Source organism: Parus major, chromosome 3 (assembly GCF_001522545.3).
Source record: "Parus major isolate Abel chromosome 3, Parus_major1.1, whole genome shotgun sequence".
Lineage (NCBI taxonomy): Eukaryota > Metazoa > Chordata > Aves > Passeriformes > Paridae > Parus > Parus major.
Window position 1 is genome coordinate 52,751,347 of NC_031770.1, and position 25,205 is coordinate 52,776,551.

General features: G+C 37.5%; 1 protein-coding gene across 3 annotated transcripts; it reads left to right on the plus strand.

The window, feature by feature from the left end:
• The first annotated feature begins 53 nt into the window (after positions 1-53).
• On the plus strand, positions 54-24,942 carry SERAC1 (serine active site containing 1). 3 transcript variants are annotated; one of them, XM_015621584.2, is made up of 17 exons: positions 54-107; positions 2,380-2,465; positions 3,822-3,858; positions 4,170-4,306; positions 4,628-4,717; positions 5,626-5,757; positions 7,258-7,379; positions 9,438-9,566; positions 10,906-11,019; positions 12,264-12,426; positions 14,644-14,794; positions 15,586-15,727; positions 16,526-16,626; positions 19,594-19,691; positions 20,233-20,415; positions 20,771-20,914; positions 22,770-24,942. In XM_015621584.2, the coding sequence occupies exons 2-17, from the start codon at positions 2,381-2,383 to the stop codon at positions 22,898-22,900; spliced, it is 1,959 nt and encodes a 652-aa protein (XP_015477070.1). In that variant the 5' UTR covers positions 54-107; position 2,380; the 3' UTR covers positions 22,901-24,942. The 3 variants fall into 3 exon arrangements, with proteins under 3 accessions (XP_015477070.1, XP_033368621.1, XP_033368620.1); XM_033512730.1 differs by lacking the exon at positions 20,233-20,415; XM_033512729.1 differs by lacking the exon at positions 4,628-4,717.
• The last annotated feature ends 263 nt before the right edge of the window (positions 24,943-25,205 follow it).

Consider the following 25,205-nt stretch of genomic DNA (forward strand, 5'->3'; position numbering starts at 1 on the left):
CCCGCCGGCCCCCGGCAGCGCCCGCGGATTGGCTGGGGCTGCCGGCGGCGCGATGGCGTCACGCGGCGCGCGAGGGCCGCCGCAGGGAGCGGCGGCGCAGGCGGAAGGTGGGAGCGGGGCCCCGGCGCGGGCCGGGGGGTGGCGGCGGGCGGTACGGACGGGTTATGGGGAGACACGGGGCTCAGGGTATTAACGGGTGCTTTGTTCCTCCCTGTTGGAAAGAGGCACAGAGCCGCCCCCACCTGGCTCCTTACCCGCTTACTTGTTGCATTGCTTGAAGTCGGGTGTGCGGTGGTGCTTTTGTTTTTTAATACGCCCCAGTTGCGCAATCGCGAGGCCAGTAGGTGGGGACCGCACCCCGGTAGGGGACGGGGCTCGGAGGTGCTGTTTCACCAGCTGTGAAACGGGGTGCGAAATGGGTCCTTTTGCATTTTATTTGTATGTCCCTGAGCATGAAAAGCTCAGCGTGAGCCGGCAGTGTGCGCTCGCAGCCCCGAGAGGAACAGGCTGAACCGGGCAGCGTGGCCAGCGGGTCCAGGGAGGCGGTTCTGCCCCCCTCCTCCGACCTGGGGAGACCTCACCTGGGGTCCCCAACATCAGAAGGACATGGAGCTGCTAGAGCAAGTCTAGAGAAGGGCCACGAAGTTGATAAGAGGATTGGAGCACTTTCCCTATGAAAACAGACTGAGGAAGTTAGGGCAGTTCAGGTTAGAGAGGAGAAGGTTGTGTGGAGACCTTACGGCAACCTTCCAGGGCCTGAAGGGTCCTACAGGGAAGTCAGAGAGGGACATTTAATGAGGAACTGTAGTATAGGACTGGGAGTAATGTGTACGAACGAAAAGGGGAAGCATTTAGATTAGATACTTTGAAAGAAGTTCTTGACTGTGCAGGTGGTGAGACACTGGAACAGATTCCTCAGGAGGCTCTGGATGATGCAAGCTTGGAAGTGTTCAAGGCCAGGCTGGATAAGGCTGTCAGCAACATACTCTGGTGGGAGGTTCCCCTGCCCATGGCAGGAGTGTTCGGATTAGGTGATCTTTGAGGTCTATTCCAGACCCTTAACATTTGATGATTTGATGCTTGCCCTTGGACCTGAAAAAAAGCTCCTGGCAACAGAGAAGCAGTGCTCACTTTGGCCTACTGTTTGCAGGTGCATGTTTTAAATTTTAGTAATTGTGGCACCTGCTGTCACTGAACCACATGTTTATTTCAGACTGGGGTTACCGAGGAGTAAATGTGAATGTGTGAATAAAGGTAGTAAAGAAACTGACATGAGACAGAGAGTTTGGAGGCAGGAGAGGTGTCTCTAGAGGACCGATTATCAAAGTCTTAAAGCTGTGTTTCACTGTGTGGTGTACGCTGTTGCAGTGAATGGATAAGCAATGTTGAAATGTCAGAAGTCAAAAAGTAGTCTGCAGTGATTGAGACAGTGGGGTAATGCTGACATTTTTCAGAAATCTCCCAAGCACTCGCAAGAGAGAAGGGAAAAATCAGTTTGGGGAAATGAGAAAAGAGGGAAGACATATTAAAGAAAGGACACAAAAGGAGTCCCCTTCTTTAGAGATGTTGGACACTGATGATAAAGTGATATAAGCACTTTTCTTGGTCTGCAGAGATTACCTTACATTCCAGGAAAATATTAGGCTTCCATATTTCAGCACCAGGTTTACACATGTGACATTTTATCATTTTGAGTTAATTGTAATTGTGGTAAGAGAGACCTAATTTGACAAGAATTTGTTTAGTATGTGAGAGATACTGGTGTGGTTATTTTACATCCATATAAACACAAACTCAATATTTCATTTAGTATAATTGCATCAGTACAGACACTAAAATTTCACTTAGAAGGTAGGAGTTTCATGTTACTTCTGCAGTGTATGCAAAAAGTGTTAGTTTATATGAAGTAGTTCTTTAAGCCTTGTTAGTCAAAATAAAAGACTTACTTGCCAACACAATAAATTATGAACTTTGAAAGCCAGATGGTTACTGAGTTGTATTAAAGCCTATGTCATATTAAGTAATGTCTTGATGGAGCTAGAACTGGTATTTAGGGAAGAATGACTAAGTAGGAAATAAAACTTAAAAGCAGAGAAGTTAATTGGAGATACTTAGTCACTAAAATCAACAGTAACATAATTGATAAAAAAACTACTTTATACTTTTCTTATAATTGAAATTCAGCCCATTAAATTGAGAATTTTATAGAGTTCTTTAATTGGAGTGCTTTATATGGAGCAAAATGACACAAACATGGTTTATTGTGACCTTCGCCATCATGACCTTTGCTGTAAAATGAGATAAAAAATGCTACAGGATTTCTGCTGTAATTCTCAAATCAATCATTACTATTTTTTTCTTTCCCCCCTCATTATGCAGAATGTCAGTGGCTGCATACTGTGTATTTTGCTACAGAAAAATAGGAACCTCTGGCTCAGCCACAAAAAAACCCTGGAATGATATCAGTAAGTATAGTTCATTACGTATTGATCTAAAGCGTTAATAAAAAGGTATGGCATGACACCATGCATAATTAAATGACACTTAAGTTTTAAGCCCTTGAACACTTAGTGATTAAAAGCTTCTTTTTGTCCCTGCTCTCTGTTTCTGACCTTGCTTTGCATAGCGATTTGTAATATGACACCAGCAGATTATCTAGGAACAGATACAAACCCTTGATGAAGGCCCTTTCCCTAACTAAATGTGATCTCCTTAAACTATCTTCAATTCCACTTGTATCTGATTTTTTTAGTAAGCTCTCTAGAGCCATGAAATAGTTACTTTCATAAACAATGAATAAAGCACTTTCCTATTTTTTTCTTTTTTCTTATTTACTTAGGCTCTGCTTAGTCTCTGTTTTCATTGGTGCCTTTGGCATATAATGACAATTTTTACTATTCTGAAATTTCTTTCTGAGCATTAAAGATAGGATATTTCAATTTCTGCTCTACAGGAAGCATTGCATTTTTTTTCTTTTTCAAACTTCTCTGACACTTATTTCTTCAACATGTAGCTGCTGCCTCTTGTTTGCATGCAAAATTCTTATGGCCTCACAACGATGGAAGCTAGTAGCAGTGGTTGAGGGGCAGATCTCCCAATTCATTCTGACAAAAAGAAATCATTTATGATAGGTTAGATGTGTTCCATTGGGTTTGCTGCTACTGGAAATGATAAAGAGTTTCTCTCTATGAAGATCCTTATATCCAGATAATCAGATCAACTTTGTAGATTAAAGTAGATTCAAAGTAGCTGAAATCTGGAATGAATCATTAGGTTTAAAAGGCAAATTGTTGCAAGTAGCATGTATTATCTGTTTGCTTTATAAGTTAGATTCAATGCAATTATTTTTAAAAATGTATTTTCTTATGGAGACTCTGCAGCACTTCTCAAAGAACATACATAGTCCTGCATATAATAATATACTGAAGAAATAGCTGCAACATGTAAGAAAAACTTAACCCCTTTAAATTATTTGGAGTTCCAAACCACTGTGAGTTTTACAGGCAGGGAAAGTTTATTGTTGATTCTGGTAGCTGAGCAATGAATGCAATTGAGAGGTAGCAATATTCAAAGTAAATAGCACTGGCAGGATACATGTTTTATCATCTTGCTTAGGAGAGCAAGAAATCATAATCAAGTAATATTTTCTACAGTTGTAAATTTTGGTTAATAATTTCTTGAAAGCTAGAGTGTGATAGAAAATTTTTTTAAAGCTTGTTCTTAATGGTTGGTATTCTTACTGTCTGATAATTGAATGGTAGCTGTTTATATTGAGGTGATGCACACAACTTTGTTTGACACTTGGTTTTAATTTTTTCAAGGAAAAATTGCAAAGGTAACTGGATCACTTATACTAGGGTAAGTTGTAACTCATGAGCATATATGTAACTTTTGGATACAATTAAAATTTTAATATGTGTATCTTTAAAAAAATGTCATAATATTAGGGGACCTTAGACATGGTAGAATATAGTCTTGAAGCACAATTTCTGATATTTATAACTTATTTCAAGTATTTTATAACCTTTTCTCTACTTTGCTAAATCAAAATAATTTCAGACTATTACATGTTTTGTAAAATCTGGATGATTTATACCCATATGATTGCTATTTTTTTTTCATTATATTGTTTTAGTTGATATTCATATGCAGTTTTCTTCTCTTTAAAGAGGTTTTGTGTTCATTACGTATGAAGTCCTGTCCTTAAATAAGTTATTGAAAATCGATACTCAAGCTCTACATCAAGAAAAACTTAAATCCTATGTATACGTACGTACAGCTTCTCTAAGTCCAAGTGAATATCAAGGTAAGATGCATAATTGTTTGAGTTCTAAAACAGAATTCTAAGAGAATAGAATGTTTCTGGGAGTCACCCTTACATAACAAGTAAAGTTACATTTCCTGAAGTCTGTTACCAAGAAATGTCACCAAATTTATTTTAAGCTGCTGACTTTTTTGGTTCGTTTTTATTTGAGATAGTTCTTTCTGCACATAGTTCTCTGTATATGAGATGATTATATAATATCTATATACATATGTGTGTGTATCTCTTTTTCCATATATTTATGAAAAGTGGTGTGAGGGAACGGTCTGTCAGACTTGGAGTAATATAAAAATACTCTTGTAGGGATTACATACAAAGCCAGAAAAGAAATCCATAAAGCAGTGAGGAGAATTCTAGAAACAGAAGCTAAAATCTTCCGGAGACCTTTTAATGGTAGGTATTGAAAGCAGGACTTTATCTATGATTATTATTTTTTAGCAGTAAGAAGTAGGGCAATTAGGAAGTAAAACTTTTTCTAGCAAAGTTAACATGTTCTTTTGTTCCTGAAACAGTGATAATATAGCTTATAATTTCCATATTTTTATGGATTATCAGTTGTCTTTTTTCTGTATATAAAAACAATTTATTTTCTTAAAGTAAATTAAAGTGATGGTTAAAAGGAAATTTGAGGGCTGTTTTTTTCCCATTTACAGAAAAGATTTAACACACCAAGTTAATATTTGATATAACTTTCATGTAAAAAAGGTGTTTGTGGGATGAAATACTCTCAAAGTCTTACTTTAGAAAAATATGTATGCTTTCATCAAAATTGACAATATTAACTAAAAGCAGCACAGTTTTTTGGAACAGTGTTGCTGCTTTTTCAAGCAATTTGAAACAAGAATTTCCATTTGTATCAGAAATTGTGCTCCTGAGGCATACTGTGCATTCTCATTTAACTTTCTGTTAAATGATTACAGCAATGTGCATCTCCACTGTCATCTTATGAAATTAATTCTTCAAGGTCAGGGCCTCAAGAGCTGCTAATAATTTGCAGCTCCTGCTGGTAATTCTGGTTGGTAGGCGTCAGCCCGGAGTTGTGTGTGTCACATAAATACATGAAATATCAACTTGGTGCCACTAAAATGAGTCAAACTCACCATTTTAGGATCAGCATTTTGCTGATGTCATTCTGTCATTGTTTATCGTACTAATTAAAAATGTTACACTGTAAATTACTGTGAATGAGTAATATTCAAATATTTTAAAAACTACATATTTCCTTATGTCACAGATAGAAACATGTCTGGTTAAAATACTCATTAATAATAACTTGGATTTCATTTGTTTCCTGGTCAAAGAACAATTCAGTACCTTTGATGGAGAAGATCATGAGTGTGCCTTATGGCTTCTCTTAAAGAGAAGTCAGTCAGAAGACAAAGCAATCCGACTGCAGGCTGTACAAGATCTGGCAAGCAACAGTCACTGGCATGGTAATGTATGCTGATGCAGCCTAATTTGTCCCAGAAGTTCCAGTCTCAGTTAGCTGTTCCAAGTCTGCTGACAACATGAAGAAAAGCTAGTAGCTGCAAGAAGCATAAATATGCTCTGAAACTTGGGGGAATTATTTACATTTCAAGTAGCTGTTCTTTCCTAATGCCATGACACTGTGAGTGTCTGCAGTGCAGGCCTCTGTCTTTCCTCACCAGAGGATTGTAACCATTGCTGTGGCGTGAGAGAGCAGCTCATGCTCTTTAGTTCCTTGGGTTTTCTGTTGGGATTGCTAATGCAGTCACAAGTTTTGGCAGTGATTTTTTTTGTAAGCCTCTGTAGGAGTGAATTTAAGGCCATGGATAAGTTAATAAAAATTGGTTAGGAGCTGATGGGTAGTAATGACAAACCAGAGGTAGAGGGCTTGTATGTGCAAGCATTATCTGTAAGCCATGTTTTGTCCTAGTTATTATTTAATAGTAATAAATTCTCCCTCTTGCTCTAGCATCAAATATCCTTGAAAACACCAAGTAAAGGGATTTGTGTTTCCTCCTCTCCCCTCCATAACCAGGCTACATAAACTAGGTGACATTCTATTCTGGACTCTCATTTTGGTAATTTAGTCAGTTGTGGATCTTTCACTTTTCCAGTGCAATTTCACACCATGGGATTTTTCTTGTTTCAAAGTGCCTCTTTAAAATTCTAAATTTACACAGGAAATTTACACCAGCAAACTGTATTTCAAAATGTTTGAAAGCTAGGATGTACCAAAACTGAGCTTTGTCCTTTGTAGACGAATATTGTTAGCAGGTGATTTCAGAGCCAGTATCAGGAGTTTAGTTGCCTTCTGTTATCTCTCTTTCTCTCTAGAGAAACAAGAACATCTTATTGTTGTAGTATTTGGATATTTCACAAACACTAATTATTCTTGCTAACTGCCTTATGGGGGAAACAAACTTTTTTTTTTTTTACCTGATACTTCAAGTCAAAGAAAGTTTAGAACTGAAAGTATGTGCTAATTTTTCACAACTAGGACAAATTGTTCATCTAGAACCAAAGTGTTCAGCTCCAGTGAGTTCAGTTTGCAGGTATAAATTATCTCCACCAAAGGAAAAGTGTTGCCAGTCTATGACTGTGAAAAGTATATTTTAAATGGCTTGTCAGTTTTGTTCTAGTGTTGTGTAACAGTAACAGGAATAGAAGCAAATTTTCGTAGAAAAAAGTGTTGATCCATTTCAAGGTTATATTTTATTTTTCACTAGTTTGCCACTGAATTATCAAACTGGCCTATAATGAACAGTTAGTGCCCAGGTGTATTTCAGCTCAGTTTTTAACTTTTGGAATTTGTGGTTAGAAAAATCAAAGAGTTTTTTAAAGTAGGCTGCAGAGAGATGTTTCTTCTTTTCAAGTATATTTACAAAGTGGATCACAAACTACATTTAAAACAATATTAATTACATAAGGTTACTTTCAACCCTAACATTGAAATTCTTGTACAACAGATTATCAGTATGGCACAGTTGCTCAAACCTGTGATCAAAGGACTGCTATAGGTTTGGCTCGATCCAAAGATGTCGACCTTCGCTTTTTCCTGCCTCCACCGCCATTGCCAAAAATAAAGACTGTAAGTAAAGGAAGAGTAGGCATTAGATGATTCTTAGTTGCTAATTTTTTACTGCTTTTGTTGTTAATGGTTGAAAGTGAAATTTTTCTGAAGTAACTGACTAGTAGTAAAATACCAAAATACAAAACACTAATACATGATATACCGCTGGGGTATATCTAAATTAGGGAGTGGCATGATGGAAAGAAATAAGGTTGGAAGCACTGATCAATTATTATTCTCGGACTATATACCCACATGACATATTTACAAGCAGTGAAGTCTGAGCCAGTTACCAGTCTGACAGACACGCTGCTTGTCTCTATCCAGTAGGCAATGTGAAGAAATCATCCTGGATTGCCTTGGTGGCACTGACAGAATCCTACACACACAGTGTGCTCCTGGAGGCCTTTGCTTCCTCAGTGCTACTGTGGTGCTCTGCTGTAGGCCCACCTCTTCACTGCCAGCTGTTGGGTGCCAGCAGATCCTTATTGGATAAATTTGGCCTTGCTTTCTTTTTAAATTAATTTCTAACTTAACACATTTTAAATGTGTGTAATTATATATGTGATATATATATATATAAAATGATGGTCTGAGGAGTCATGTCATCAGCTTCTTCAATAAACAGAACTAGCTAATTAAGTATAATGTACAAGGTATATTTTTTGTAATGCTAATAGAATGAACAGGGACAGAAGGCCCCGTCAGAAAATACCTGCTTATCTTAACCAGCAGCTCTGAATATCAGTTTTGATCAGGTGTAATATTTTTAGTTTTTGCTTTCTTGTCTTTGTAACATTATATGATAGTGGATCTGTGCCTGTCAGTCCTTAAATACTAGGTCACACTAGTATATGGTTGTGGATATGTTTTTGCAGCAGTATGATTGCTAGGTAACTGAAGCTAAGAGTTGCCAGTCTACTGCTTAGGAAGTTGAAGCAAATCATTGTGGCAACTCTATGCAAATAGGTCTCCATCTCTGATTTAATCAAAGAATTAGAATAATGGCAAGTTCAATGACTGTGGGCAAAGAAAATTACTTTGTTGAATCTATGAATCAATATTGGATTGTTAAACAAATACTTATATTAATTTTTTAGACAAAACCTTAAAAGAAATGTCTTTATTTTTTACTGGTAATTTACATATTCATTTTGATGGATCAGCACCAAAAGCACAGCATCACAAATTGGTGAATGAGGAAGGTGATTGTCCCACCCTGGTTTGCACTGGTGCGGCCTCGCCTTGAGCACTGTATGCGGTTTTGGGCACCACAGTATAAAAAAAGACATCAGACTATTAAAGAGTGTCCAAAAGAGGGCAACAAAGATAGTGAGGGCCTTGTGGGGAAGCCATATGAGGAGTGGCTGAGATCATTTGGTCTGTTCAGCCTGGAGGAGACTGAGGGGATTCAATTGCAGTTAAAACTTCCTCTTGAGGGGAAGCTGAGAGGCAGACACTGATCTCTTCACTCTGGCAACCAGTAATGACCTGAGGGAATGGCCTGAAGTTCTGTCAGGGGAAGTTTAGGTTGGATATCAGGAAAAGTTTTTCACCCAGAGCGTGGATGAGCACTGGAAGAGGCTCCCCAGGGAAGTGGTCATGGCCCCAAGCCTAACAGAATTCAAGCAGCTTTTGGAAAATGCCCTCAGGCACATGGTGTGATTCTTGGGGTGGCTTTGTGCAGGACCAGGAGCTGGACTTCTATGATCATTGTGGGTCACTTGCAACTCCAAGTATTTTATGATTCTATGAAAATTTCTATGTCATTAAGAGTAAACTTTTAGGTTTCCTCTGCCAAGAGGAGCTGTTTTCTCTTTTGAACCATTAGAATAAGGTTAACAAAGTATGAAGTGTAAAGCTTGCTTTTGATCATTTATTTGGTGGTTTTGTAATTACAAATCTTTACAGATAAAACTATTAAACGGAAGTTGCAGAGCACTTAAGTGCAGGGTTCGTATCTTGCAGCCTCATTAATATGGCTGATTCCATTATTTCAAGTATTTCTCTCTTCTGGATTTTGCTTCATGCTTTGAACAAAATAACTTCAGAGCTGTTTGTGCTTACTTCTCACAGGATTATCCCATCGAAGATGAACTTCGCTTGTTGTTGGTATCTTTACCTCAGACTGGTCTTGATCCATGTGTCCAGTACTTCACATCACTTGCCTTACGTGAAAGTAGCCAGACTCTTGCTGCACAAAGGGTGAGTTTCCATCTGCAGAGCAGAACTGTTTGGGTTCTTTGTTCCTGCAGAGCTCAAAGATAAAAATCTTGTTCTGTATTTTTGATCATTGTAAGAAGATGAGAAATACAGATTCTTTGTGTGTAGAACATGAGCAGAATCTCTTGCAAATACAGTCTGTCTGCTTGAGAGCTTGTTTATATTTCCCAGCTGTTCCAGTTGAAAGGTATAGTTAAAGATTATATTTTACAAGCCTTCCCATTAAGCAGACATTCCTAAACTCTGTCCAAAACATTCCTTCTCCATATAGTGCTCATAAAATGATTTTTCACATTTCATCTTACTGTTATTTGAATGTTCTTTTACTGATGAGATTATTAAACCTCTCTTATGTCTCTAGTAAAATAGAGAGGTAGTTAGCACACTTTAAATAGTAAACTCTGTTACATCACATGGAAGTGCCTCCTTGAAATAAGTCCCTGTTACCAAACCAGAATTGGAGTAGTCTGTGGTCTGTTTGGACCTGGATCTAGGAATTCTTCAATTGTGTCTGTGCAGCACCTTCCTAAATGGCTTTAGAAATGTAATTTAAAGTGTCATTATTGCTTAAAAATAATAATTTCATCCACTCTCTTTTGTGAATTTTTTTTGTTGTTTAAAAGTTCTGACTTCCTTAATCAGTGATTGTTATTTTTTAACAAGATGCAATAACAAAAATGAATGTCATTTTAATAACAATGCTTGTCCGTCTTCATTTAGAGTTTTCAGAGTGCAATAACTCTTTATTTTCTATGGCAGAGTTATGTGTGCTATTTTTACACTATCACTCCTTTACTGTTTTCACAGCCAGAGCTCGTGCTACAAAGGGAGCTTTGGTAAGACACCACACTTGGAAGTATTTTGATTTTTATTGAGGTTATGTTGGTCTTTCTGCTGCGTGATTAAGAGACTGGTCTTCTGAGGCTGTGCCACATACTGAAGACCTTTCTTCCTCTTCTAAGTTTTGCAAGTCTAGAGTTACTCTGATTCTTGCTTTTTTATGCTTAAGCAAATTATCTTAAAAGATGACATTCATTAACAAAATGAGAATACTACATTTTCCCCCTTTATTGTATGTTTTGAAGTTAATAGACTAAGGAGACTACACATTCAAAATCTAATTAATATTTCCAGTTAAAAATAGTAACAACTTTTATGATGTACTGTTGTGTAATTTGTACATTTTGAAAAGTGCAAGCATGCTGTGCACTCTTTAAAGCAATTTCTATAGATCATTACACACTTAACATTCTAGATTAGAAACCTTTTTTTTATGTAACCATTTGAAATATGTTACTATTCTTGCGGTTTTTCATTTCAGGGAGGCTTATGGTGTTTTGGAGGAAATGGACTTCCATATTGTGAGACATTGAGTAAAATCCCTTCAGAGACAGTGGAACTCTTCTGCTTGCAGGCTTTAGTACAGCATTCTAAGGTGATTTGTTTTTAAACTGTAGCTGAAAAGTTACATTTATAGGCATTCCTTTCTAATGCACTCTCATGTATTGGGAAGGAGTTGCTATTTCCTTATCTCTTATCCCTTTCTCCTCTGTAAGAATGTTTAAACAACTGAGACAGGTGTGAAATGAACACATTCCTGTAACAGTTTTTTTTTCTCATGGGGAAGTGTAATTTTTGTTGTTGTTTCTAATTTGCCTTTACAAGTTCCCCGTACTATACCTGTATGTGTCTTTCAAGATGTAAAAGGGCAGCTCTGAAGCTCTAATGCCAGGTTTTCACAAAGCAGCATCATGAATTCACTCTAATCAGAAACCAGAACAGAATGCAAACCTTACCCATACACAAAGGTATTCTTTGGGCAGAATATTGCACAGCAAGCAGCTAATTCAGTGGCCTTCTCAGGACCAGACTGTTTTTTGCAGACACAGATGAAGACTGTAACAGTGGTGCTTCTTATTTTCTATTGCTACATTCTTCTCTGTACACTTCATTATTCAGAAGCCTAGAACACTGAAAAACTGTGTTGCAAATGCCAGATGGTTACTGATAGTTGGGACGGGTAAAGTGCAGTTTCCTGGTATTCTTTTCATATGCCACATGCATAGAAATTCCAACTTTGTCCAGAATTTGTTACATTCTAGATTTTCAGTTTAAGCAAGCTGTGACTGTACTCATTCCAAGTGCCTGTTGAAAGCTACAGACTTCAGGATATCAGCAGTTCCAAAGCTACCATGCGTATTCATCTCGACTAAATTGTTGCCCTTAGGATCAGGAATGATAGCAGTACTAATTGGAATGTAAAAAAGAAAAAAATTTAATTTCAAAGAGAAAGAGTTATAATGATTACATTTTGGATGATGGACAGATGTCTCTGGTTGAGATAGTGCTTTAGCAAATGCAGACAACTGACCTGTTGAGACTCTCGAACTTGAGTTGAAATTTGATCATGCTGAGTGGAGACCATTTCATCTCAGACATGGAGGGGTGGTACTCAGATTTTTCAAGTCAATTCATAGGAATTGAGCATTTTTCATATTAAAATATCTATTTCCTCTTCAAATATGGCATAATAAATTCTAGATTAATAATAATTCCTGTGCAACAAGGGCTATGTTATACCTGCATCTTAAAACTCCCTAATTTATGAGTTAACAGCATCTAAAAAAAGGTTTTACAGAACATCTATTCATTGTTACTGTATTTACTGTGTAATGCCAGATTTCTTCTCACTGTGATAAAATTGAAGCTAAAGGAGGCCTCCAGCTACTGCAGAGGATATACCAGCTACGTAAAGATTCAGCAAAGATACAGAGGAACATAATCCGCATTATTGGGAATATGGCTTTGGATGAACGTCTTCACTCATCCATAGTACGTGCAGGTAAAAGGAAAGCTGTCTCAGTGGAAGATTTCTACTCCAAAAGTTTCAGATAAATTAATAAAATAAATAAATAGAAAATACCAATATGCAGGTCTATAAATCCAAGCTGTTTTTTGCCTTGTTTTTGTTAGAGTTTGCATTTTTACACAAAGGAGAAGTAGTAAAGGCACAGGAAAGGATGGTGAGGGTGATTAAAAATTTGCAACTGCTGTGATATGAAGAACAAATAGCTAGACTAAGACACTTAGCATGGAAAAAGCAGCTGAAAGAGAATATGACAGAGATTTATGAAATTCTCTTCACTGGCATAGAGAAGGCAAAGAGAGAATGGTCATCTGCTGTTTGTTGTAATGCAAGACCAAGGGTTCTTGTACTTTAAATTATAAAGAGACAGAACAGCTAAACAGTATTTTCCATGTGCTGCATGACCAAAGTAAAACTTGCCACAAAACATTATGGTAGTTGAAGACTCACAAAACTTCAAAGAATAATGAGATGAATTCATGAAAAGGAAAATCCATAAAGTTCTACACATGGAGACCAAGTTGACTGCAGAAAAGGTGAGGTTGTAGACTAGAATCAGAATAGTATAATTGTCCTTTTATTGCTCTGTTCTTACACTGTTCTGCAGCTTCCATACTGTTCCCTTCTGAAGAAAGGCAGCTGGACTATAAAGGCCTTTGTCCTGAGCTCTGGCCCCAGTCTTAAATTCTAATGATTGTTGAAGCTGTATATGTAGAAGAGATTGAAACAGGAGAGTCAGCAGTTCCCTGGGACAGAGCTTCCAGTACAAAAGGAATTTTAGATAGTGAATCAAACTCCAGAGATGAGAAGTCAAATAGTGCTAGTCCAGAGTTGATAAAGCTTCTCTTTTATTGCTGGATGATGCATAAGAAGAAAGAACCTCTAAGGCACTTTTTCTTGCAAAAACTGCTGGCACAGGAAGAAGAAGAAAAAGGAAAACAGTTTTGCACTGTGTAGTAGCTGTGATGGGGTATCTGGAGACAGAACACTTACTTTTGATTCTAAACTGTTATTTTTGACTCTTCATCTTGCCTTATTTAAGAGAAATGCAAAACCAGAAACCAAACTAGTTTTATTCGGACTACTTGGCAGTCTTCCATTGTGTTTGGAGAGCTGAAAGTAGAGTTTAGATAGTATTCTTAAGGACAGCTTTCACAGTGGTCAGCATATATTCTGCTTAGAAACATAATTTAAATACATAATTCTTAAAAAAATTACAGTCCTCAGAGGTCCTAGAAGTTTTGTTTGTTTAAGGCAAAACTCAAATGTCAGTTTGTTCTTCTCCTTGGTGGACAGTAAACGATCTTGAATTAGCAGCTTACTGACTATAGTAGTAGCAGCATAATGTACATAGTTTTGAAACAATGCTCATGAAGTAAATCCCCAGGTTTTATTTATGAATTTGACTGTAATGTAACTGTGATTTATAGGCTGTTTTTGCTACCAACAGTAAGATTTATTAGGATTTTATGGAACCATGTGCATATGCACATAAGAAATATTGCTTTACATTGCTCAGTAGTCTATGACAATTCCCATCCATGTTTAAGAAAATTCTACACCTTAGGTAGAGTGTCATAAAGTGTTTGTAAGTCAGAATATCTTCGACTTAAATTTTATTGACTCCAATATTGTATCCAATTTAATTGTCTTATGTTTCTAACATATAAATAGTATACAAATTTTAGAATGGCAAAGATATTTTAAATCACATAAAGAGTTTTTCTTATGCTGGATTTTACAATTAGAAATTATTGTACTTTCACAGCAAGCATCAATTTTTTACCTGCCATTGTTCCTGTAGGTTGTTTTCTATGCCTTTCTTATCTTTAAGCTTCATTGTCTCCATCTTCCTAGCATTTTACCTGCAAGAAGAGATGTGAGATCTGTTCTTGTTACAGCTGTACTGACCTGCTGATACGCTTCCTTTTTCTTCTGAGAAGGGGTTCTCTTTCAGATCATAAGCTGAACAGTAGTAAAATACATCTGAATTTTTGAATTTAGGAGATTCCACTTACCTAGCCTTGACTTTCCTGAGGTAAAGAGTAGATTGAAATAATTTATTTTGACATTGCCATTCTTTAGTTTTAGCATCTGTTTTCAGATGCATAGTTTGGTGGTTGATGTTTCTGAATTCTGTCGTTCAGATAATGTTTCTGTTAGTTAACCTGCCACTTCATTTTCTCAATGTAGGTTGGGTTTCTGTACTTGCTGAAGTAATGAAATCCCCACACGTCATTCAGTCTTCTCATGCATCCAGAGCTTTGGCTAATCTAGACAGGGACGCGGTGAAAGAAAAATATCCAGATGGTGTTTATGTCTTACATCCGCAATATCGTAGCAGGTAAAGTAGAAGGAGTCATTGTACATGCTGTACTTGGAGTTACTTCTTCTACTGTTCTGTTACAAAACTTTGGAAGAGTTGACATCAGAGTGCTGCTGTACCGATGTTACCTTTCCCTTTCTGTTCTTTGGTGGGTTGAAAAGATTGAATTTAAATTCTCAAGTAGAACAGTAGAAGTGGTTGGAGCAGTCCATAGGTGTGGACAGAGTATTACTGTAATGCAGGGAAAATCTGAAAACAAAACATGAAATTAGTTACCGCTTTGAGTGTGTTGCAACTGTTTAACCTTTGCACTTTGTCTTGGGATACTGTGCCTTGTAATTATTCTACTGGCAACAGCATATGCTGGCCTAAGATGCAGTGAATTTTCATCCTTAGTAATAGTAGTAATCCTTAGTAATAGTATCTGGGACTAAAGCAGTCTCCAGCTTGGGTGTCAGTAGCAACCATTCCCTGGGTCATTGGTGTTACTTCAGTTACAGTGAAAATCTAATGTGATGATGAGGCTGGAGCTACCAAGCCACATGAAGAGTAGCTGGTTTCATTATAGAAAATAATGATTTGTGAGGTGGGCATTTTCCATACCTCATCTTATATCTTTCTTCTGTGTGGTTCCCTAGTTTATGTTTTTATATGACTATGCTCTTTGAAATATAATGAAATGTTGCCCATAAGATAAGAAATAACATGTAGTGTTAGAAATGCATTTTGGCATCCCTTAGGTTAAAAGTTCCAATTTGCTAAAAGAACATGTGCCACATATCTCTTAAAATTTCCTTTTGGTTGATCAGCCAGCCCATCAGAGCAGACATCCTTTTTGTTCATGGTCTTTTGGGAGCAGCATTTAAAACCTGGCGACAGCAAGACATCGACCGGCGTTCGGATAAAAAGGCTTCAGAAGGGGAAGAGGACTATAGTCAGTGCTGGCCAAAGGTAAAAAGACAGTAATGTTTTCACATGTGGCTGCTGTTTTCTCATTCATGAGAGCTGTCCAGAGCATCTAGAAGGACACTGTCTGGCAAATGTCTTTTTGAATTCAATTACTTGTAATTGAAGTGGCAGTATTCAAGTTCCTGATGGTAAATTTTTGTTAATGAGTTGCTTGTTGTTCTTGCAAGGAAAAATCCCTGCTAAGTTTTTTGTTCTCAGCATCATTCACATGGTAGAAAAAGAGAAGGCAATGGCCGCTTTATTTATGCGCTCTCTCTTGTTTTGGGTTTGTTTTTGGTTTTTTTTGCTTTTTTTATAAAAAAAGCTATTGCTGAGGAAAAGATTTCTAGAATATAACATTTTAAATTAAGTTCCCTTTCTTACCTAGTAAGTACCTTACTTTCTGCAGATTGCTATTTAAGTGTTGTTGGTTAATAAGTAATTACTGCTCCAAGCAAACTCACACTGGTATAGCCACTAAAGTACCTCTGTGAAACTTGAGCTGATCAGTCCTGTTGGTAATCTTAGTAAGTCTTGTTTCACCCAGGAGAGGGAGCCAGAAACACACGAGTTAGAGGTGAATCTTCATTCTTTGCCTGCTTTGTGGCTCAGGAACAATCCAGAGTTCACCAGCATGTAACGAAAGGATGATAATGCAGGTGTAAAGTGTATTTGGGGATTAACTAAAGAGCAAAAGTCTTGCTTGATATTGTCCCCACAGTAACATCTTTTCTCCATTGCTTTGAAGAGTTTAAGTACCTCAATTATATGCTCCTTTGGTTTTGCTTTGCTTTAATTTAGACATGGCTTGCTTCAGACTGTCCTTCCCTTAGAATCATATCTGTGGAGTATGACACCCATTTGAGTGACTGGAAAGCAAAATGTCCTGTTGAGGCTCACAGGTAATAAATGCAGCATCTTCAGTTTGGAGGGGGGGCAGACCTGTAAAGCTGATCCTTGAGATCACCTAGTGTGAAAGAGTCAATTTAACTTTTCCTGTAACTTTGAAAAATCAAATTAGAAAAAATATTAAGTATAGTCATGATATGCTTAACTTTTTAGCCTCATAGGTAGCTACATGTGTCAATTTCATAAATTCTTACAGTCTGTTCTGCTTCACGCTAAGGAAGACGCTAAATTCTGCTATTAGTTAATGAAAATACAACACCAACTTATATCTTAAAGAAAGTATTTTCTAAATTCACACAATAATGCTTCATAAGCACAGCAAAAAAAATCACTGCACTGTGGCTTTATACTCCTGATAAAATGAAGCATATATTTTCATAGAATCATTTACGTTGGAAAAGACCCTTCAGATGATCAAGTACAGCCAATAACGCAGCACTGGCAAGTCAAAATGAGTCCTAAGTCCCACATCCACATGCCTTTTAGAAGCTTCAAGGAATGGGGACTCAACCACTTCTGGGAAGCCTGTTCTAGAGCTTCACAACCCTTTTGATGAAGAAATTTTTCCTAATTTCCAACCTAAACCTTCCCTGGCACAATGTAAGACTGTTATCTGTCATCGTGCCACTGGTTCCCTGGGAGAACAGGCCAACCCCCACCCAGCTACGCCCTCCTTTCAGGTGGTTGTAGAGAGTGGTAAGGTCTTCCCTGGGCCTCCTCTTCTCCAGGCTAATCACTCCCAGTTCCTTCTGCCTATCCTCACAGGACTTGCCCTCCAGACCCTTCACTGGCTCCTTTGTGCTTCTCTGGACTGGTTGTAGAGCCTCAATGTCTTTGTGGTAGTGAGGGGCCCAAAACTGAACACAGGACTCAGGGTGCTGCCTCACCAATTACTTTCCTAGTCCTGCTGTGGCCACACTGTTTCTGATACAAACCTACTTTTATTCAAAAAATATTACTCTGATGATAAAATACAATTACTGTATCTGATTCAATCAGAGTGTAATTGCCCTTGCCAGAGGAATGGTGTTTTTACTGACCTTAAACAGGGTAGGTCAGAGGAAGATGCTACCACCAAACATGTTGAAAACTAAAAACACTTTGAGCCTGTAAAGGTTTTATTCTTGAATAGAATTTGGTAATTAAGTTCAGTGATCTTTAAATCAGAATCCTTCAAACATTCATTCAGATATTTAAGCGTGTAACCAGTACCGTAAATTCGACTTGTGTACTGCAGCAGATGTGTGTCCATAGCTGCATACAGATTAAGAATCTGAAAATTAATAATATTTTTTGTGCAGGGAAGAAAAAAATTCAACATGTGTATAATAGGTCAGGAACTTGGTATTTGTTCATTCCCTCCTCTCTCTGGCGATACCAAAGATCGATGCAATTATTGCATTGAAGAAAACACATAAGCTGGGAGAAGAGGAGGAACATGTGACTGTTAATGTACCTAATTGAAATTAGGCAGAAAAATGACAGTAAGAAGCATCTAGGTGGTTACCTGTGCAGGTCCCAAGAAGACTGAAAGTGGCTTTAAGTTGCCAGGGGAGGTTTAAATAGGAAAAAAATCTTCACTAAAAGCATTGTCAAACCCTGGAAGAGGTTGCCCAGGGAAGTGGTTGAGTCCCAGTCCCTGAAGATAATATAAAGACAGGCAGATAAAGCTCTTGGGGATGTGGGTTTATGGGGGACTTGGCTGTCCTTGGGCTAACAGTTGGACTCAATGATCTTACAGATTTTTTTAACATAAATGATTCTATGATTGTAAAACTTTTCTTGTGTCTGTCTGGAGTAAGTATGTTAAACAAACATATATTTACTTTTTTTTTCCTAAGTTAATGTCCTTTTCATTACAAAATGGAAAATTTCATTACCTGCTATTTATGGTCACCCAACCATAATATTTGATAATTTTGTGATTTTATATGGTTAATAATAAATGAAAGATATTGAAGATATGTTTAACTAGCAGGGGCAAGGAGGTAGCAGTAGAAAAGCAACCTTAGGTTTGCTTTTAAATGTACGGTCTCATTCGCTGTTTCAAAAGTGAATTTTTATGTCTCTCTGCTAGCCTAGAGCGTACTGTTCAACTGAGAAGACACATTTGATTATTCTTTTCATATGTGTCATAAAGCAATTTCTAGTGAGAATGCTGAGACCAACAGAGATGAAGTGAATTATTTTGCACAGTGGTTGCCCCCATATCCTGATGTTTTCATTACCCAAGGGCCTTCTTGATTCTTGTTACACTGCAAGGAGTAATGTAAAGTGCAAATGTTGCACTTTCAAGCTTGGATTGGGCATTGACATTGTTTTGGTTCTACCACAGACTCATTTTCAAACTTTAATGTGTAGTTTAGCCTTTCCAGAGTTCAGTCTCTTCATTTATAAAATTGAGATTATTGTGCTTTCATACTATTCCAGTATGAAGCATTTGGAGATTGTCTGGCAAGTGTAACTGACATTAGTTGTGATTTTTATTAATGTACTGGTTGATGATTAACTTAGTTTTTAAATTTGTGTACCCTGCTTCACATTTTGAGTGTTGTTCAGCAAAGTATATGAGGCTTGTTCGTGTTGCAGGGTATGAAGTTCATTATGTGTTGATGTTGCTTTCATAGAATAAAAACTGTTTTGCTACAACGTATAAATGAAACTATTTAAAACTCCATAAAACAACTTGTTAGGAAAACAGAAATGTTTGCTGAGCAAAATTAAAATAAAACTTTCTAGCAAGAGTGAGAAACTGAATTTAGCTCAATTCCCATTGTCCTTGTAAAGCCATCCTTAGAAAAGTTCTTGGCCTTTTTCAATGCAGAAACAATAATTTAATAAATAATATTTGTTTACCTAATTCACTTTCATAAATGTGCAGCTCTAAAATTCATTGTGTTTTAACATTGCCTTTTAACCTGTCATGCTCCATTATGCCTGCATTTGTTTTTTCTTTGCAGGAAGTCTATTGCTTTCAGGAGCGGTGAGCTGCTTGACAAGCTCAAAGCTGCTGGGATTGGAGACAGACCTCTGGTGTGGGTATCCCATAGCATGGGTGGTAAGCATGTTGCCTGTTTGATATAAGGCATTTATTTGTATTAAAGATTGCAGAATAAGCCATTAACCAAGTTCAGGTAGAAATGCAATTATTCAGAATAGTTTATTTTAAAAATTGGCGAAGACTTAAAAATGAAAAACAGATTTCTATTCTCTTAATGCATTATATTTAATAGCATATACATATTGAAAGGATTTTTATTGCTGTTTGTTCTTCCTGTGTTGATTTAAAAACTCAATGAATTGAAATTCATGTAAATGGAAATCCAGAGGCAAAATTTTCTCCATGATCAGGCATATAGTAAATGTCATTAGCAACACATAAAGCAACTCAAAATTGTATTTGCATCATTCATTGACATTTTATATTGATGCCTCCTCAGGCGTGGTTTGGGTTTTTTTCAAGTTAATCTTACATATTTGACAATCTAAGGACTAACCAAGCAAGGCAAGAATATGGTTAATTGTTTCATGGTTAATATAGCATGAACATTATTTCCCAGTAATTTAAATCCCTACATTAAGTCAGCTTCTGTTGCCAGGTCTTCTAGTCAAAAAGATGCTGGTGGATGCTTCCAAGAATCCAGAAATGGATAAAATTGTAAACAACACCAGAGGAATCGTATTTTATAGTGTACCTCACCATGGTTCCCAGCTGGCTGAATATTCTATAAATGCCAGATATCTTCTCTTCCCGTCTGTGGAGGTTAAAGAGCTCAGCAAGGGTATGTTCACTTTGCTACCATCTAGCAACAGGAACTCTGCTAATCTCTTCTTGGTGCTTTGGATTTTTTCATTGTGCTGTCAGAAAAAGCTGGGTAAAAACAACAAACCTCCTTTTTACATTTTGGGTTGTGTATTAAATTATTGCAAGTAATTCTGAGTAGCTGTTCCATTTGATTGCAGAGGTGAGGGGAAAACGGGGAGTCAGAACAAATTGTTGCATATGCTAGTTGGAAAAAGGGATTACAAACAAAATACTATTCCTTTTACTCATCAGAGTAATAAAAACATCTCTAAAAACATAGTCTTGCCAGAAAAATGTTATAACACTGCAAAATCTATGTTCCTCTTTCTCAGATTCTCCTGCCCTTAAAGAGCTGAATGATGACTTCTTGTCTTTTGCCAAAGACAAGAAATTTTCAGTGCTGAGTTTTGCAGAGACCCTACCAACACACATAGGCAGCATGATAAAACTGCATGTTGTACCTGTGGAGTCAGCAGGTGAGAAATAGCCATTTATTTTATTTACTTTGGTATATATATTGATGTAAACATCAATAACGAGAAAAGGTTAGAAATATTATGGTAAAAAACCTAATAGAAACCATAGAAAAGTAAGTCTGTTACTGTGGAGGGGAGGTTTGTTTAAACTCTTGACTGAGCCTCTCTGCTGAGATCAGAAGCAGCTACATTTAGATGTTAGAATAGCAGATGTTTGTTTTGATTTTTCTAAATGAGAGTAATGTTTGTTAAAAAAACCAGGGTAGACCCTGGTCTAATGTTGGAGTCCTTTCCTTTGGAATTATGACTGGTTGTGGTTTATCTTTGTGTAGGTGGGCTGCATAGTGTTTCAGATGCTTCTGCAAATTCCAGCCATTTTCTTCTTTAAAAAACTAAGAAAGTTTGTAAACTGCAAATGGAAGGAAAATGTCACAAAACTGGTTTTCAGTGTTAAGAATCCTTTACCTTTCACATCTCATGAACTCCAGCAATAGAGTTTGCCTCCTGAAGAGTTCCCTCCATCTTTTTGCCTTTTGTAGGAGAAGGGGAAAACAGACATTTTTTTCCCTTGTTTTTTTTAATATGTGTTCAACTTATAAAACTGTTTTAATTCTTATCTTTTCAGTCTTTCTTTTGCACTGCCTAAGGTATCTGTAAAGCCAGAAACCATTGCTTTGTTAGGTTTTAGACCAAGCTTTCCACCAGCTTGAGTGTAAGGTCGGGTGCTCTGAAAAACGTGGACTACACATCCCTGTTTTTCTGAGTCACTATTTAGCAGTATTTTTACAATATGTCCTCTTGAGCAGCAGTGTTTTGTAAAAATGTTGCTGATGCAATTTTCTTGGCAAGGACTGAAAAACTGGACTTTTATTTGTTATTATTTAGCAAAATAAGGTCAAAAAGAGGGCCACATAACAGAGCCCAAATGAGCACTGTGCTCTCGTGATTTTGTAGCATGTCTCTCCTCTTCTAGGGATGACACCTAGTGCAGCACATGAGTGCTCTTGAAAACCTTTAGAGGGCATGTGTCAGTTCAGTAGCAGGCCACTCACCCTGTTCAAAACACAGGCTGATGAGCAGGAAGCTCCCTGTTTCTTGCATGTTTGCTTGGGCATAGGAAAGCAGAGCTTCATCCTGCTCTGGTGTAATTTTATATGGTTAGAGATACAGAAGTCAAAGCAAAATAGAGGATTTCTCTAGATACTGAGTGAGTAGACAATAATGTAGTGGTCACAGCATCCTAACTGGAAAGTTAGTAGTGATGGCTGTCAAGAAAAGAATAAATGCTGTAGTGTGTCCAAAATCAGTACCTGAAAATGGAATATTTGTATTCTACAATTAAGCAATGTAAATATTTAATTTACCTGGAAATGTGTGTAGTGATTTGCAGCATATTTCAGGTTCATTCTAGTCCAAATTTTAATGCCCATGTTGCAAAGTAAGGAATATGGGCTATTAGTGGTTATCAGATTCAAGATACCACACATTAAACTACATCCCTGCTTATATCAGCACTTAAACCTCAGTCAGGACTGCGCTATTGAAGTTCTGTTTCAGCAAAGTTATCTGTATGGAGAAATGTCCATTTGTGTATTTCAAACAACAGTAGAACTCTGCCCTAATGGTGTAGTGTGGCAGTGTGGGTTTTGTGGCAGCACAGAGCTCTATCAGGCCATAACTGTGTGTACCGATGCTTTTAGCACATGAAAAAATAATGACGAACAAAGAGTTTTACTGAAGATAGGAGAGGTTGCTCTTGAGAGAGAAATTGCTAATGCAAGATGTTCTTTTCAGTCTAGGTCATCTTATGAACTCTGATAGTTTTCTTATTTTTTTTTTTTTTTCTCTTTCCCAGATATAGGAATTGGAGACCTTATTCCAGTGGATGTTAATCATCTAAATATTTGCAAGCCAAAGAAGAAGGATGCTTTCCTGTATCAGCGTACACTGAAGTTCATTCAGGATGTTTTAGCCCAAGAACTGTGAGACTGAGGTTTTGCCATCCTTTTCTGCTTGTGTCCTGTGTTTGGTGTAACACAGAAACTTCTCCTAACATTTGTTACGGGATCTGCAGAATTACAAGGGTGCTGTGTCAATAGTATATGCTGCTGAATAGTTTCCTGTACATCTTGAGCTTTAGACACCTGTCCAGTTTCTCAAAATACATTCAAAACAAATACAAACTTGGCAAAAAGTGAGTGCCCAGGATATCTTCTTTTAACAAAAAAAACCCCAAGCTTGCTTTGAAAGCAGGTAAATATATACCTGGGGATAAGGTCTTACAGAGAGGTTTAGGAACAGTTAAATGAGGTGGTTTCTATTGTGTCAAAGGGGAAAAGCAGCATGTGATTACTGCAAAGTTTTGGTTTACTGTCTACGTTAGGGTAGCCTGACTGGAGCCTGAAAAAATAGTATTCAAGTGAATGAATTTGGCATTTTAGTCTAATTGCACAATTTTGTCATTTGCCTTTTCATTTAATAGATCACCCAGATTGGTCAGCAGACACAGTATCTGTTTTTCTGCATGAAAAGAGACAGGTTGGTAGCTTGCCTTAGTTAGAAAATTGTTGTTGTTTTAGTCTCTTCGTATTAATGAAAACAAAAGAAATATTCATCTTCTTGTATATTTCCCTCCTAATCTTAGCAACTTGTGAGATTGCTTCCCTTGGGACAGTGTGTATCTGGTCAGACAGTGCAGTTCTGTGCTTGCTCACACTGAAGATGTGTTTGATGGGTTCAGCTCTTCTGCTTTGCTCTTGGGACAGACCAAGAAATTGGTACATTCAAATCCCTGGCTTGTGTTATTCATGTAGAAACTTTTCTGTAGCTAACTTTAAGAAGAGCACTGAAAATGCTCAGTTGGAGCACAACAAAATGTAGGCCCTGACAAGAAAGCAAATGCTTAGGGTTTGGAGCTGAGGTAGAAAAAAGTAAAGCAGGGAAAAAAAAATATCAGGTGATTGTAAGGCCTCACTGGAAATTACCGCAAATGTTTTGGTTTCTTGGGGGCCAAATATGTCTGTTGGTGTAGATACAGAGAAAAACAGCAGTGTCTTATTTGAGTTTATGTTTAGGATACCCTAACAGTACTGATGAGAAATCAGTATTTTTAGACAGATAAAAAAATGGCAGTGCACAGTCACTTTTTTGAAGTCTTAGATAGTTTGCACTGTGGTTAAAAGCAGCCTCATGTTATTGCAGTCTCTTTACTTCCTTTCTTTGCACTTTTATCCCTCTGAAAACAAACATGGGCTGTGTAAGGCTGTACTGCTTTTGTTGACCATTTGTTAGATAAGGTCTGTGTTGATCAGGCTTGAGGTGTCTCCTCACATCACTCCTGTGAGATGGATCCAATACTACTGCCCTTCAAATGATGGCTCTGAAAACTGCCAGGGAGGTGGGCTGCACCTTGCAGCTCTGCATGGGCTTGGTGCTGTGGGCACTGCAGTCCTGGCAGGTCTTGAGAGCAGCCCAGGAGGACACTGCAGCTCAAAATACACAAGAGCATTTCCCCCCCTAACTGAGATGTAGTTAAGAACACTGCATGGCAGTATTTTGTATAGAAAATGTAACAGAAATATCCTAATTTCTAAAGAGCTTTATATTTTTTACACTGTGGTTTAGACTTTGGAGTGTAAATATACTAGTACACTTTGTATTCACAAAGTAGAGTATGTGGAATTCATGGTGAATAGACCAGGCATCTAATAACTGAATGCTTGTTTCATGTGACAGATCTATTGGTTTTAATAGACTCCTTTGGCTTACACAGATTCAGATCAGTGACATTAAACATTAAGCTTAGTAAATGTACCTGTGTTTTGTAACTGGAATTCTTAAGGCAATGTTCTCCTTTTTGTAACTTTATTTATGTATGTGTAACTTCTAAAACTAATATTTGGTGGGGGAGTTGTTGGGTTTGGGGGCTTGGGTTTTATTTTTTTGAAATATAGTAATAAAATGTGATTTAAAAAAATGTCTTGGCTATGTCACAAAGTATATTAAAGGTTGATGATCTGCCAGCTGAATACTCTGGACCATGCTCATTTTTGTTAAAGACCTGCATTATGTTTTAGTGATAGTGATATGTTTTATGATTGTTTTGTGCTGAGAGAATGTAATGTTACCTTTTACTTGGGGAAGAGGCACAGTGCTGGGGGTGGCTGGTCAGGCATGTTTTGCCACACTGAGCAGTTTGTCAGTTGTGCTTTTGGATTTTGCAGCAGTGTCTTCTAAAGTGTGTACAGACATAGCCAGCAGGTCTGTGGCGCTTCTCATCAGGAATTGGATG

Bases quoted from the DNA above. Each gene is read 5' to 3' on its own strand.
- SERAC1 (XM_015621584.2), top strand. From the start codon at position 2,381: ATGTCAGTGGCTGCATACTGTGTATTTTGCTACAGAAAAATAGGAACC. The intron at 7,380-9,437 runs GTAAGTAAAGGA...TACTTCTCACAG, and splicing joins CATTGCCAAAAATAAAGACT to GATTATCCCATCGAAGATGA. The intron at 15,728-16,525 runs GTAAAAAGACAG...GCTTTAATTTAG, and splicing joins ATAGTCAGTGCTGGCCAAAG to ACATGGCTTGCTTCAGACTG.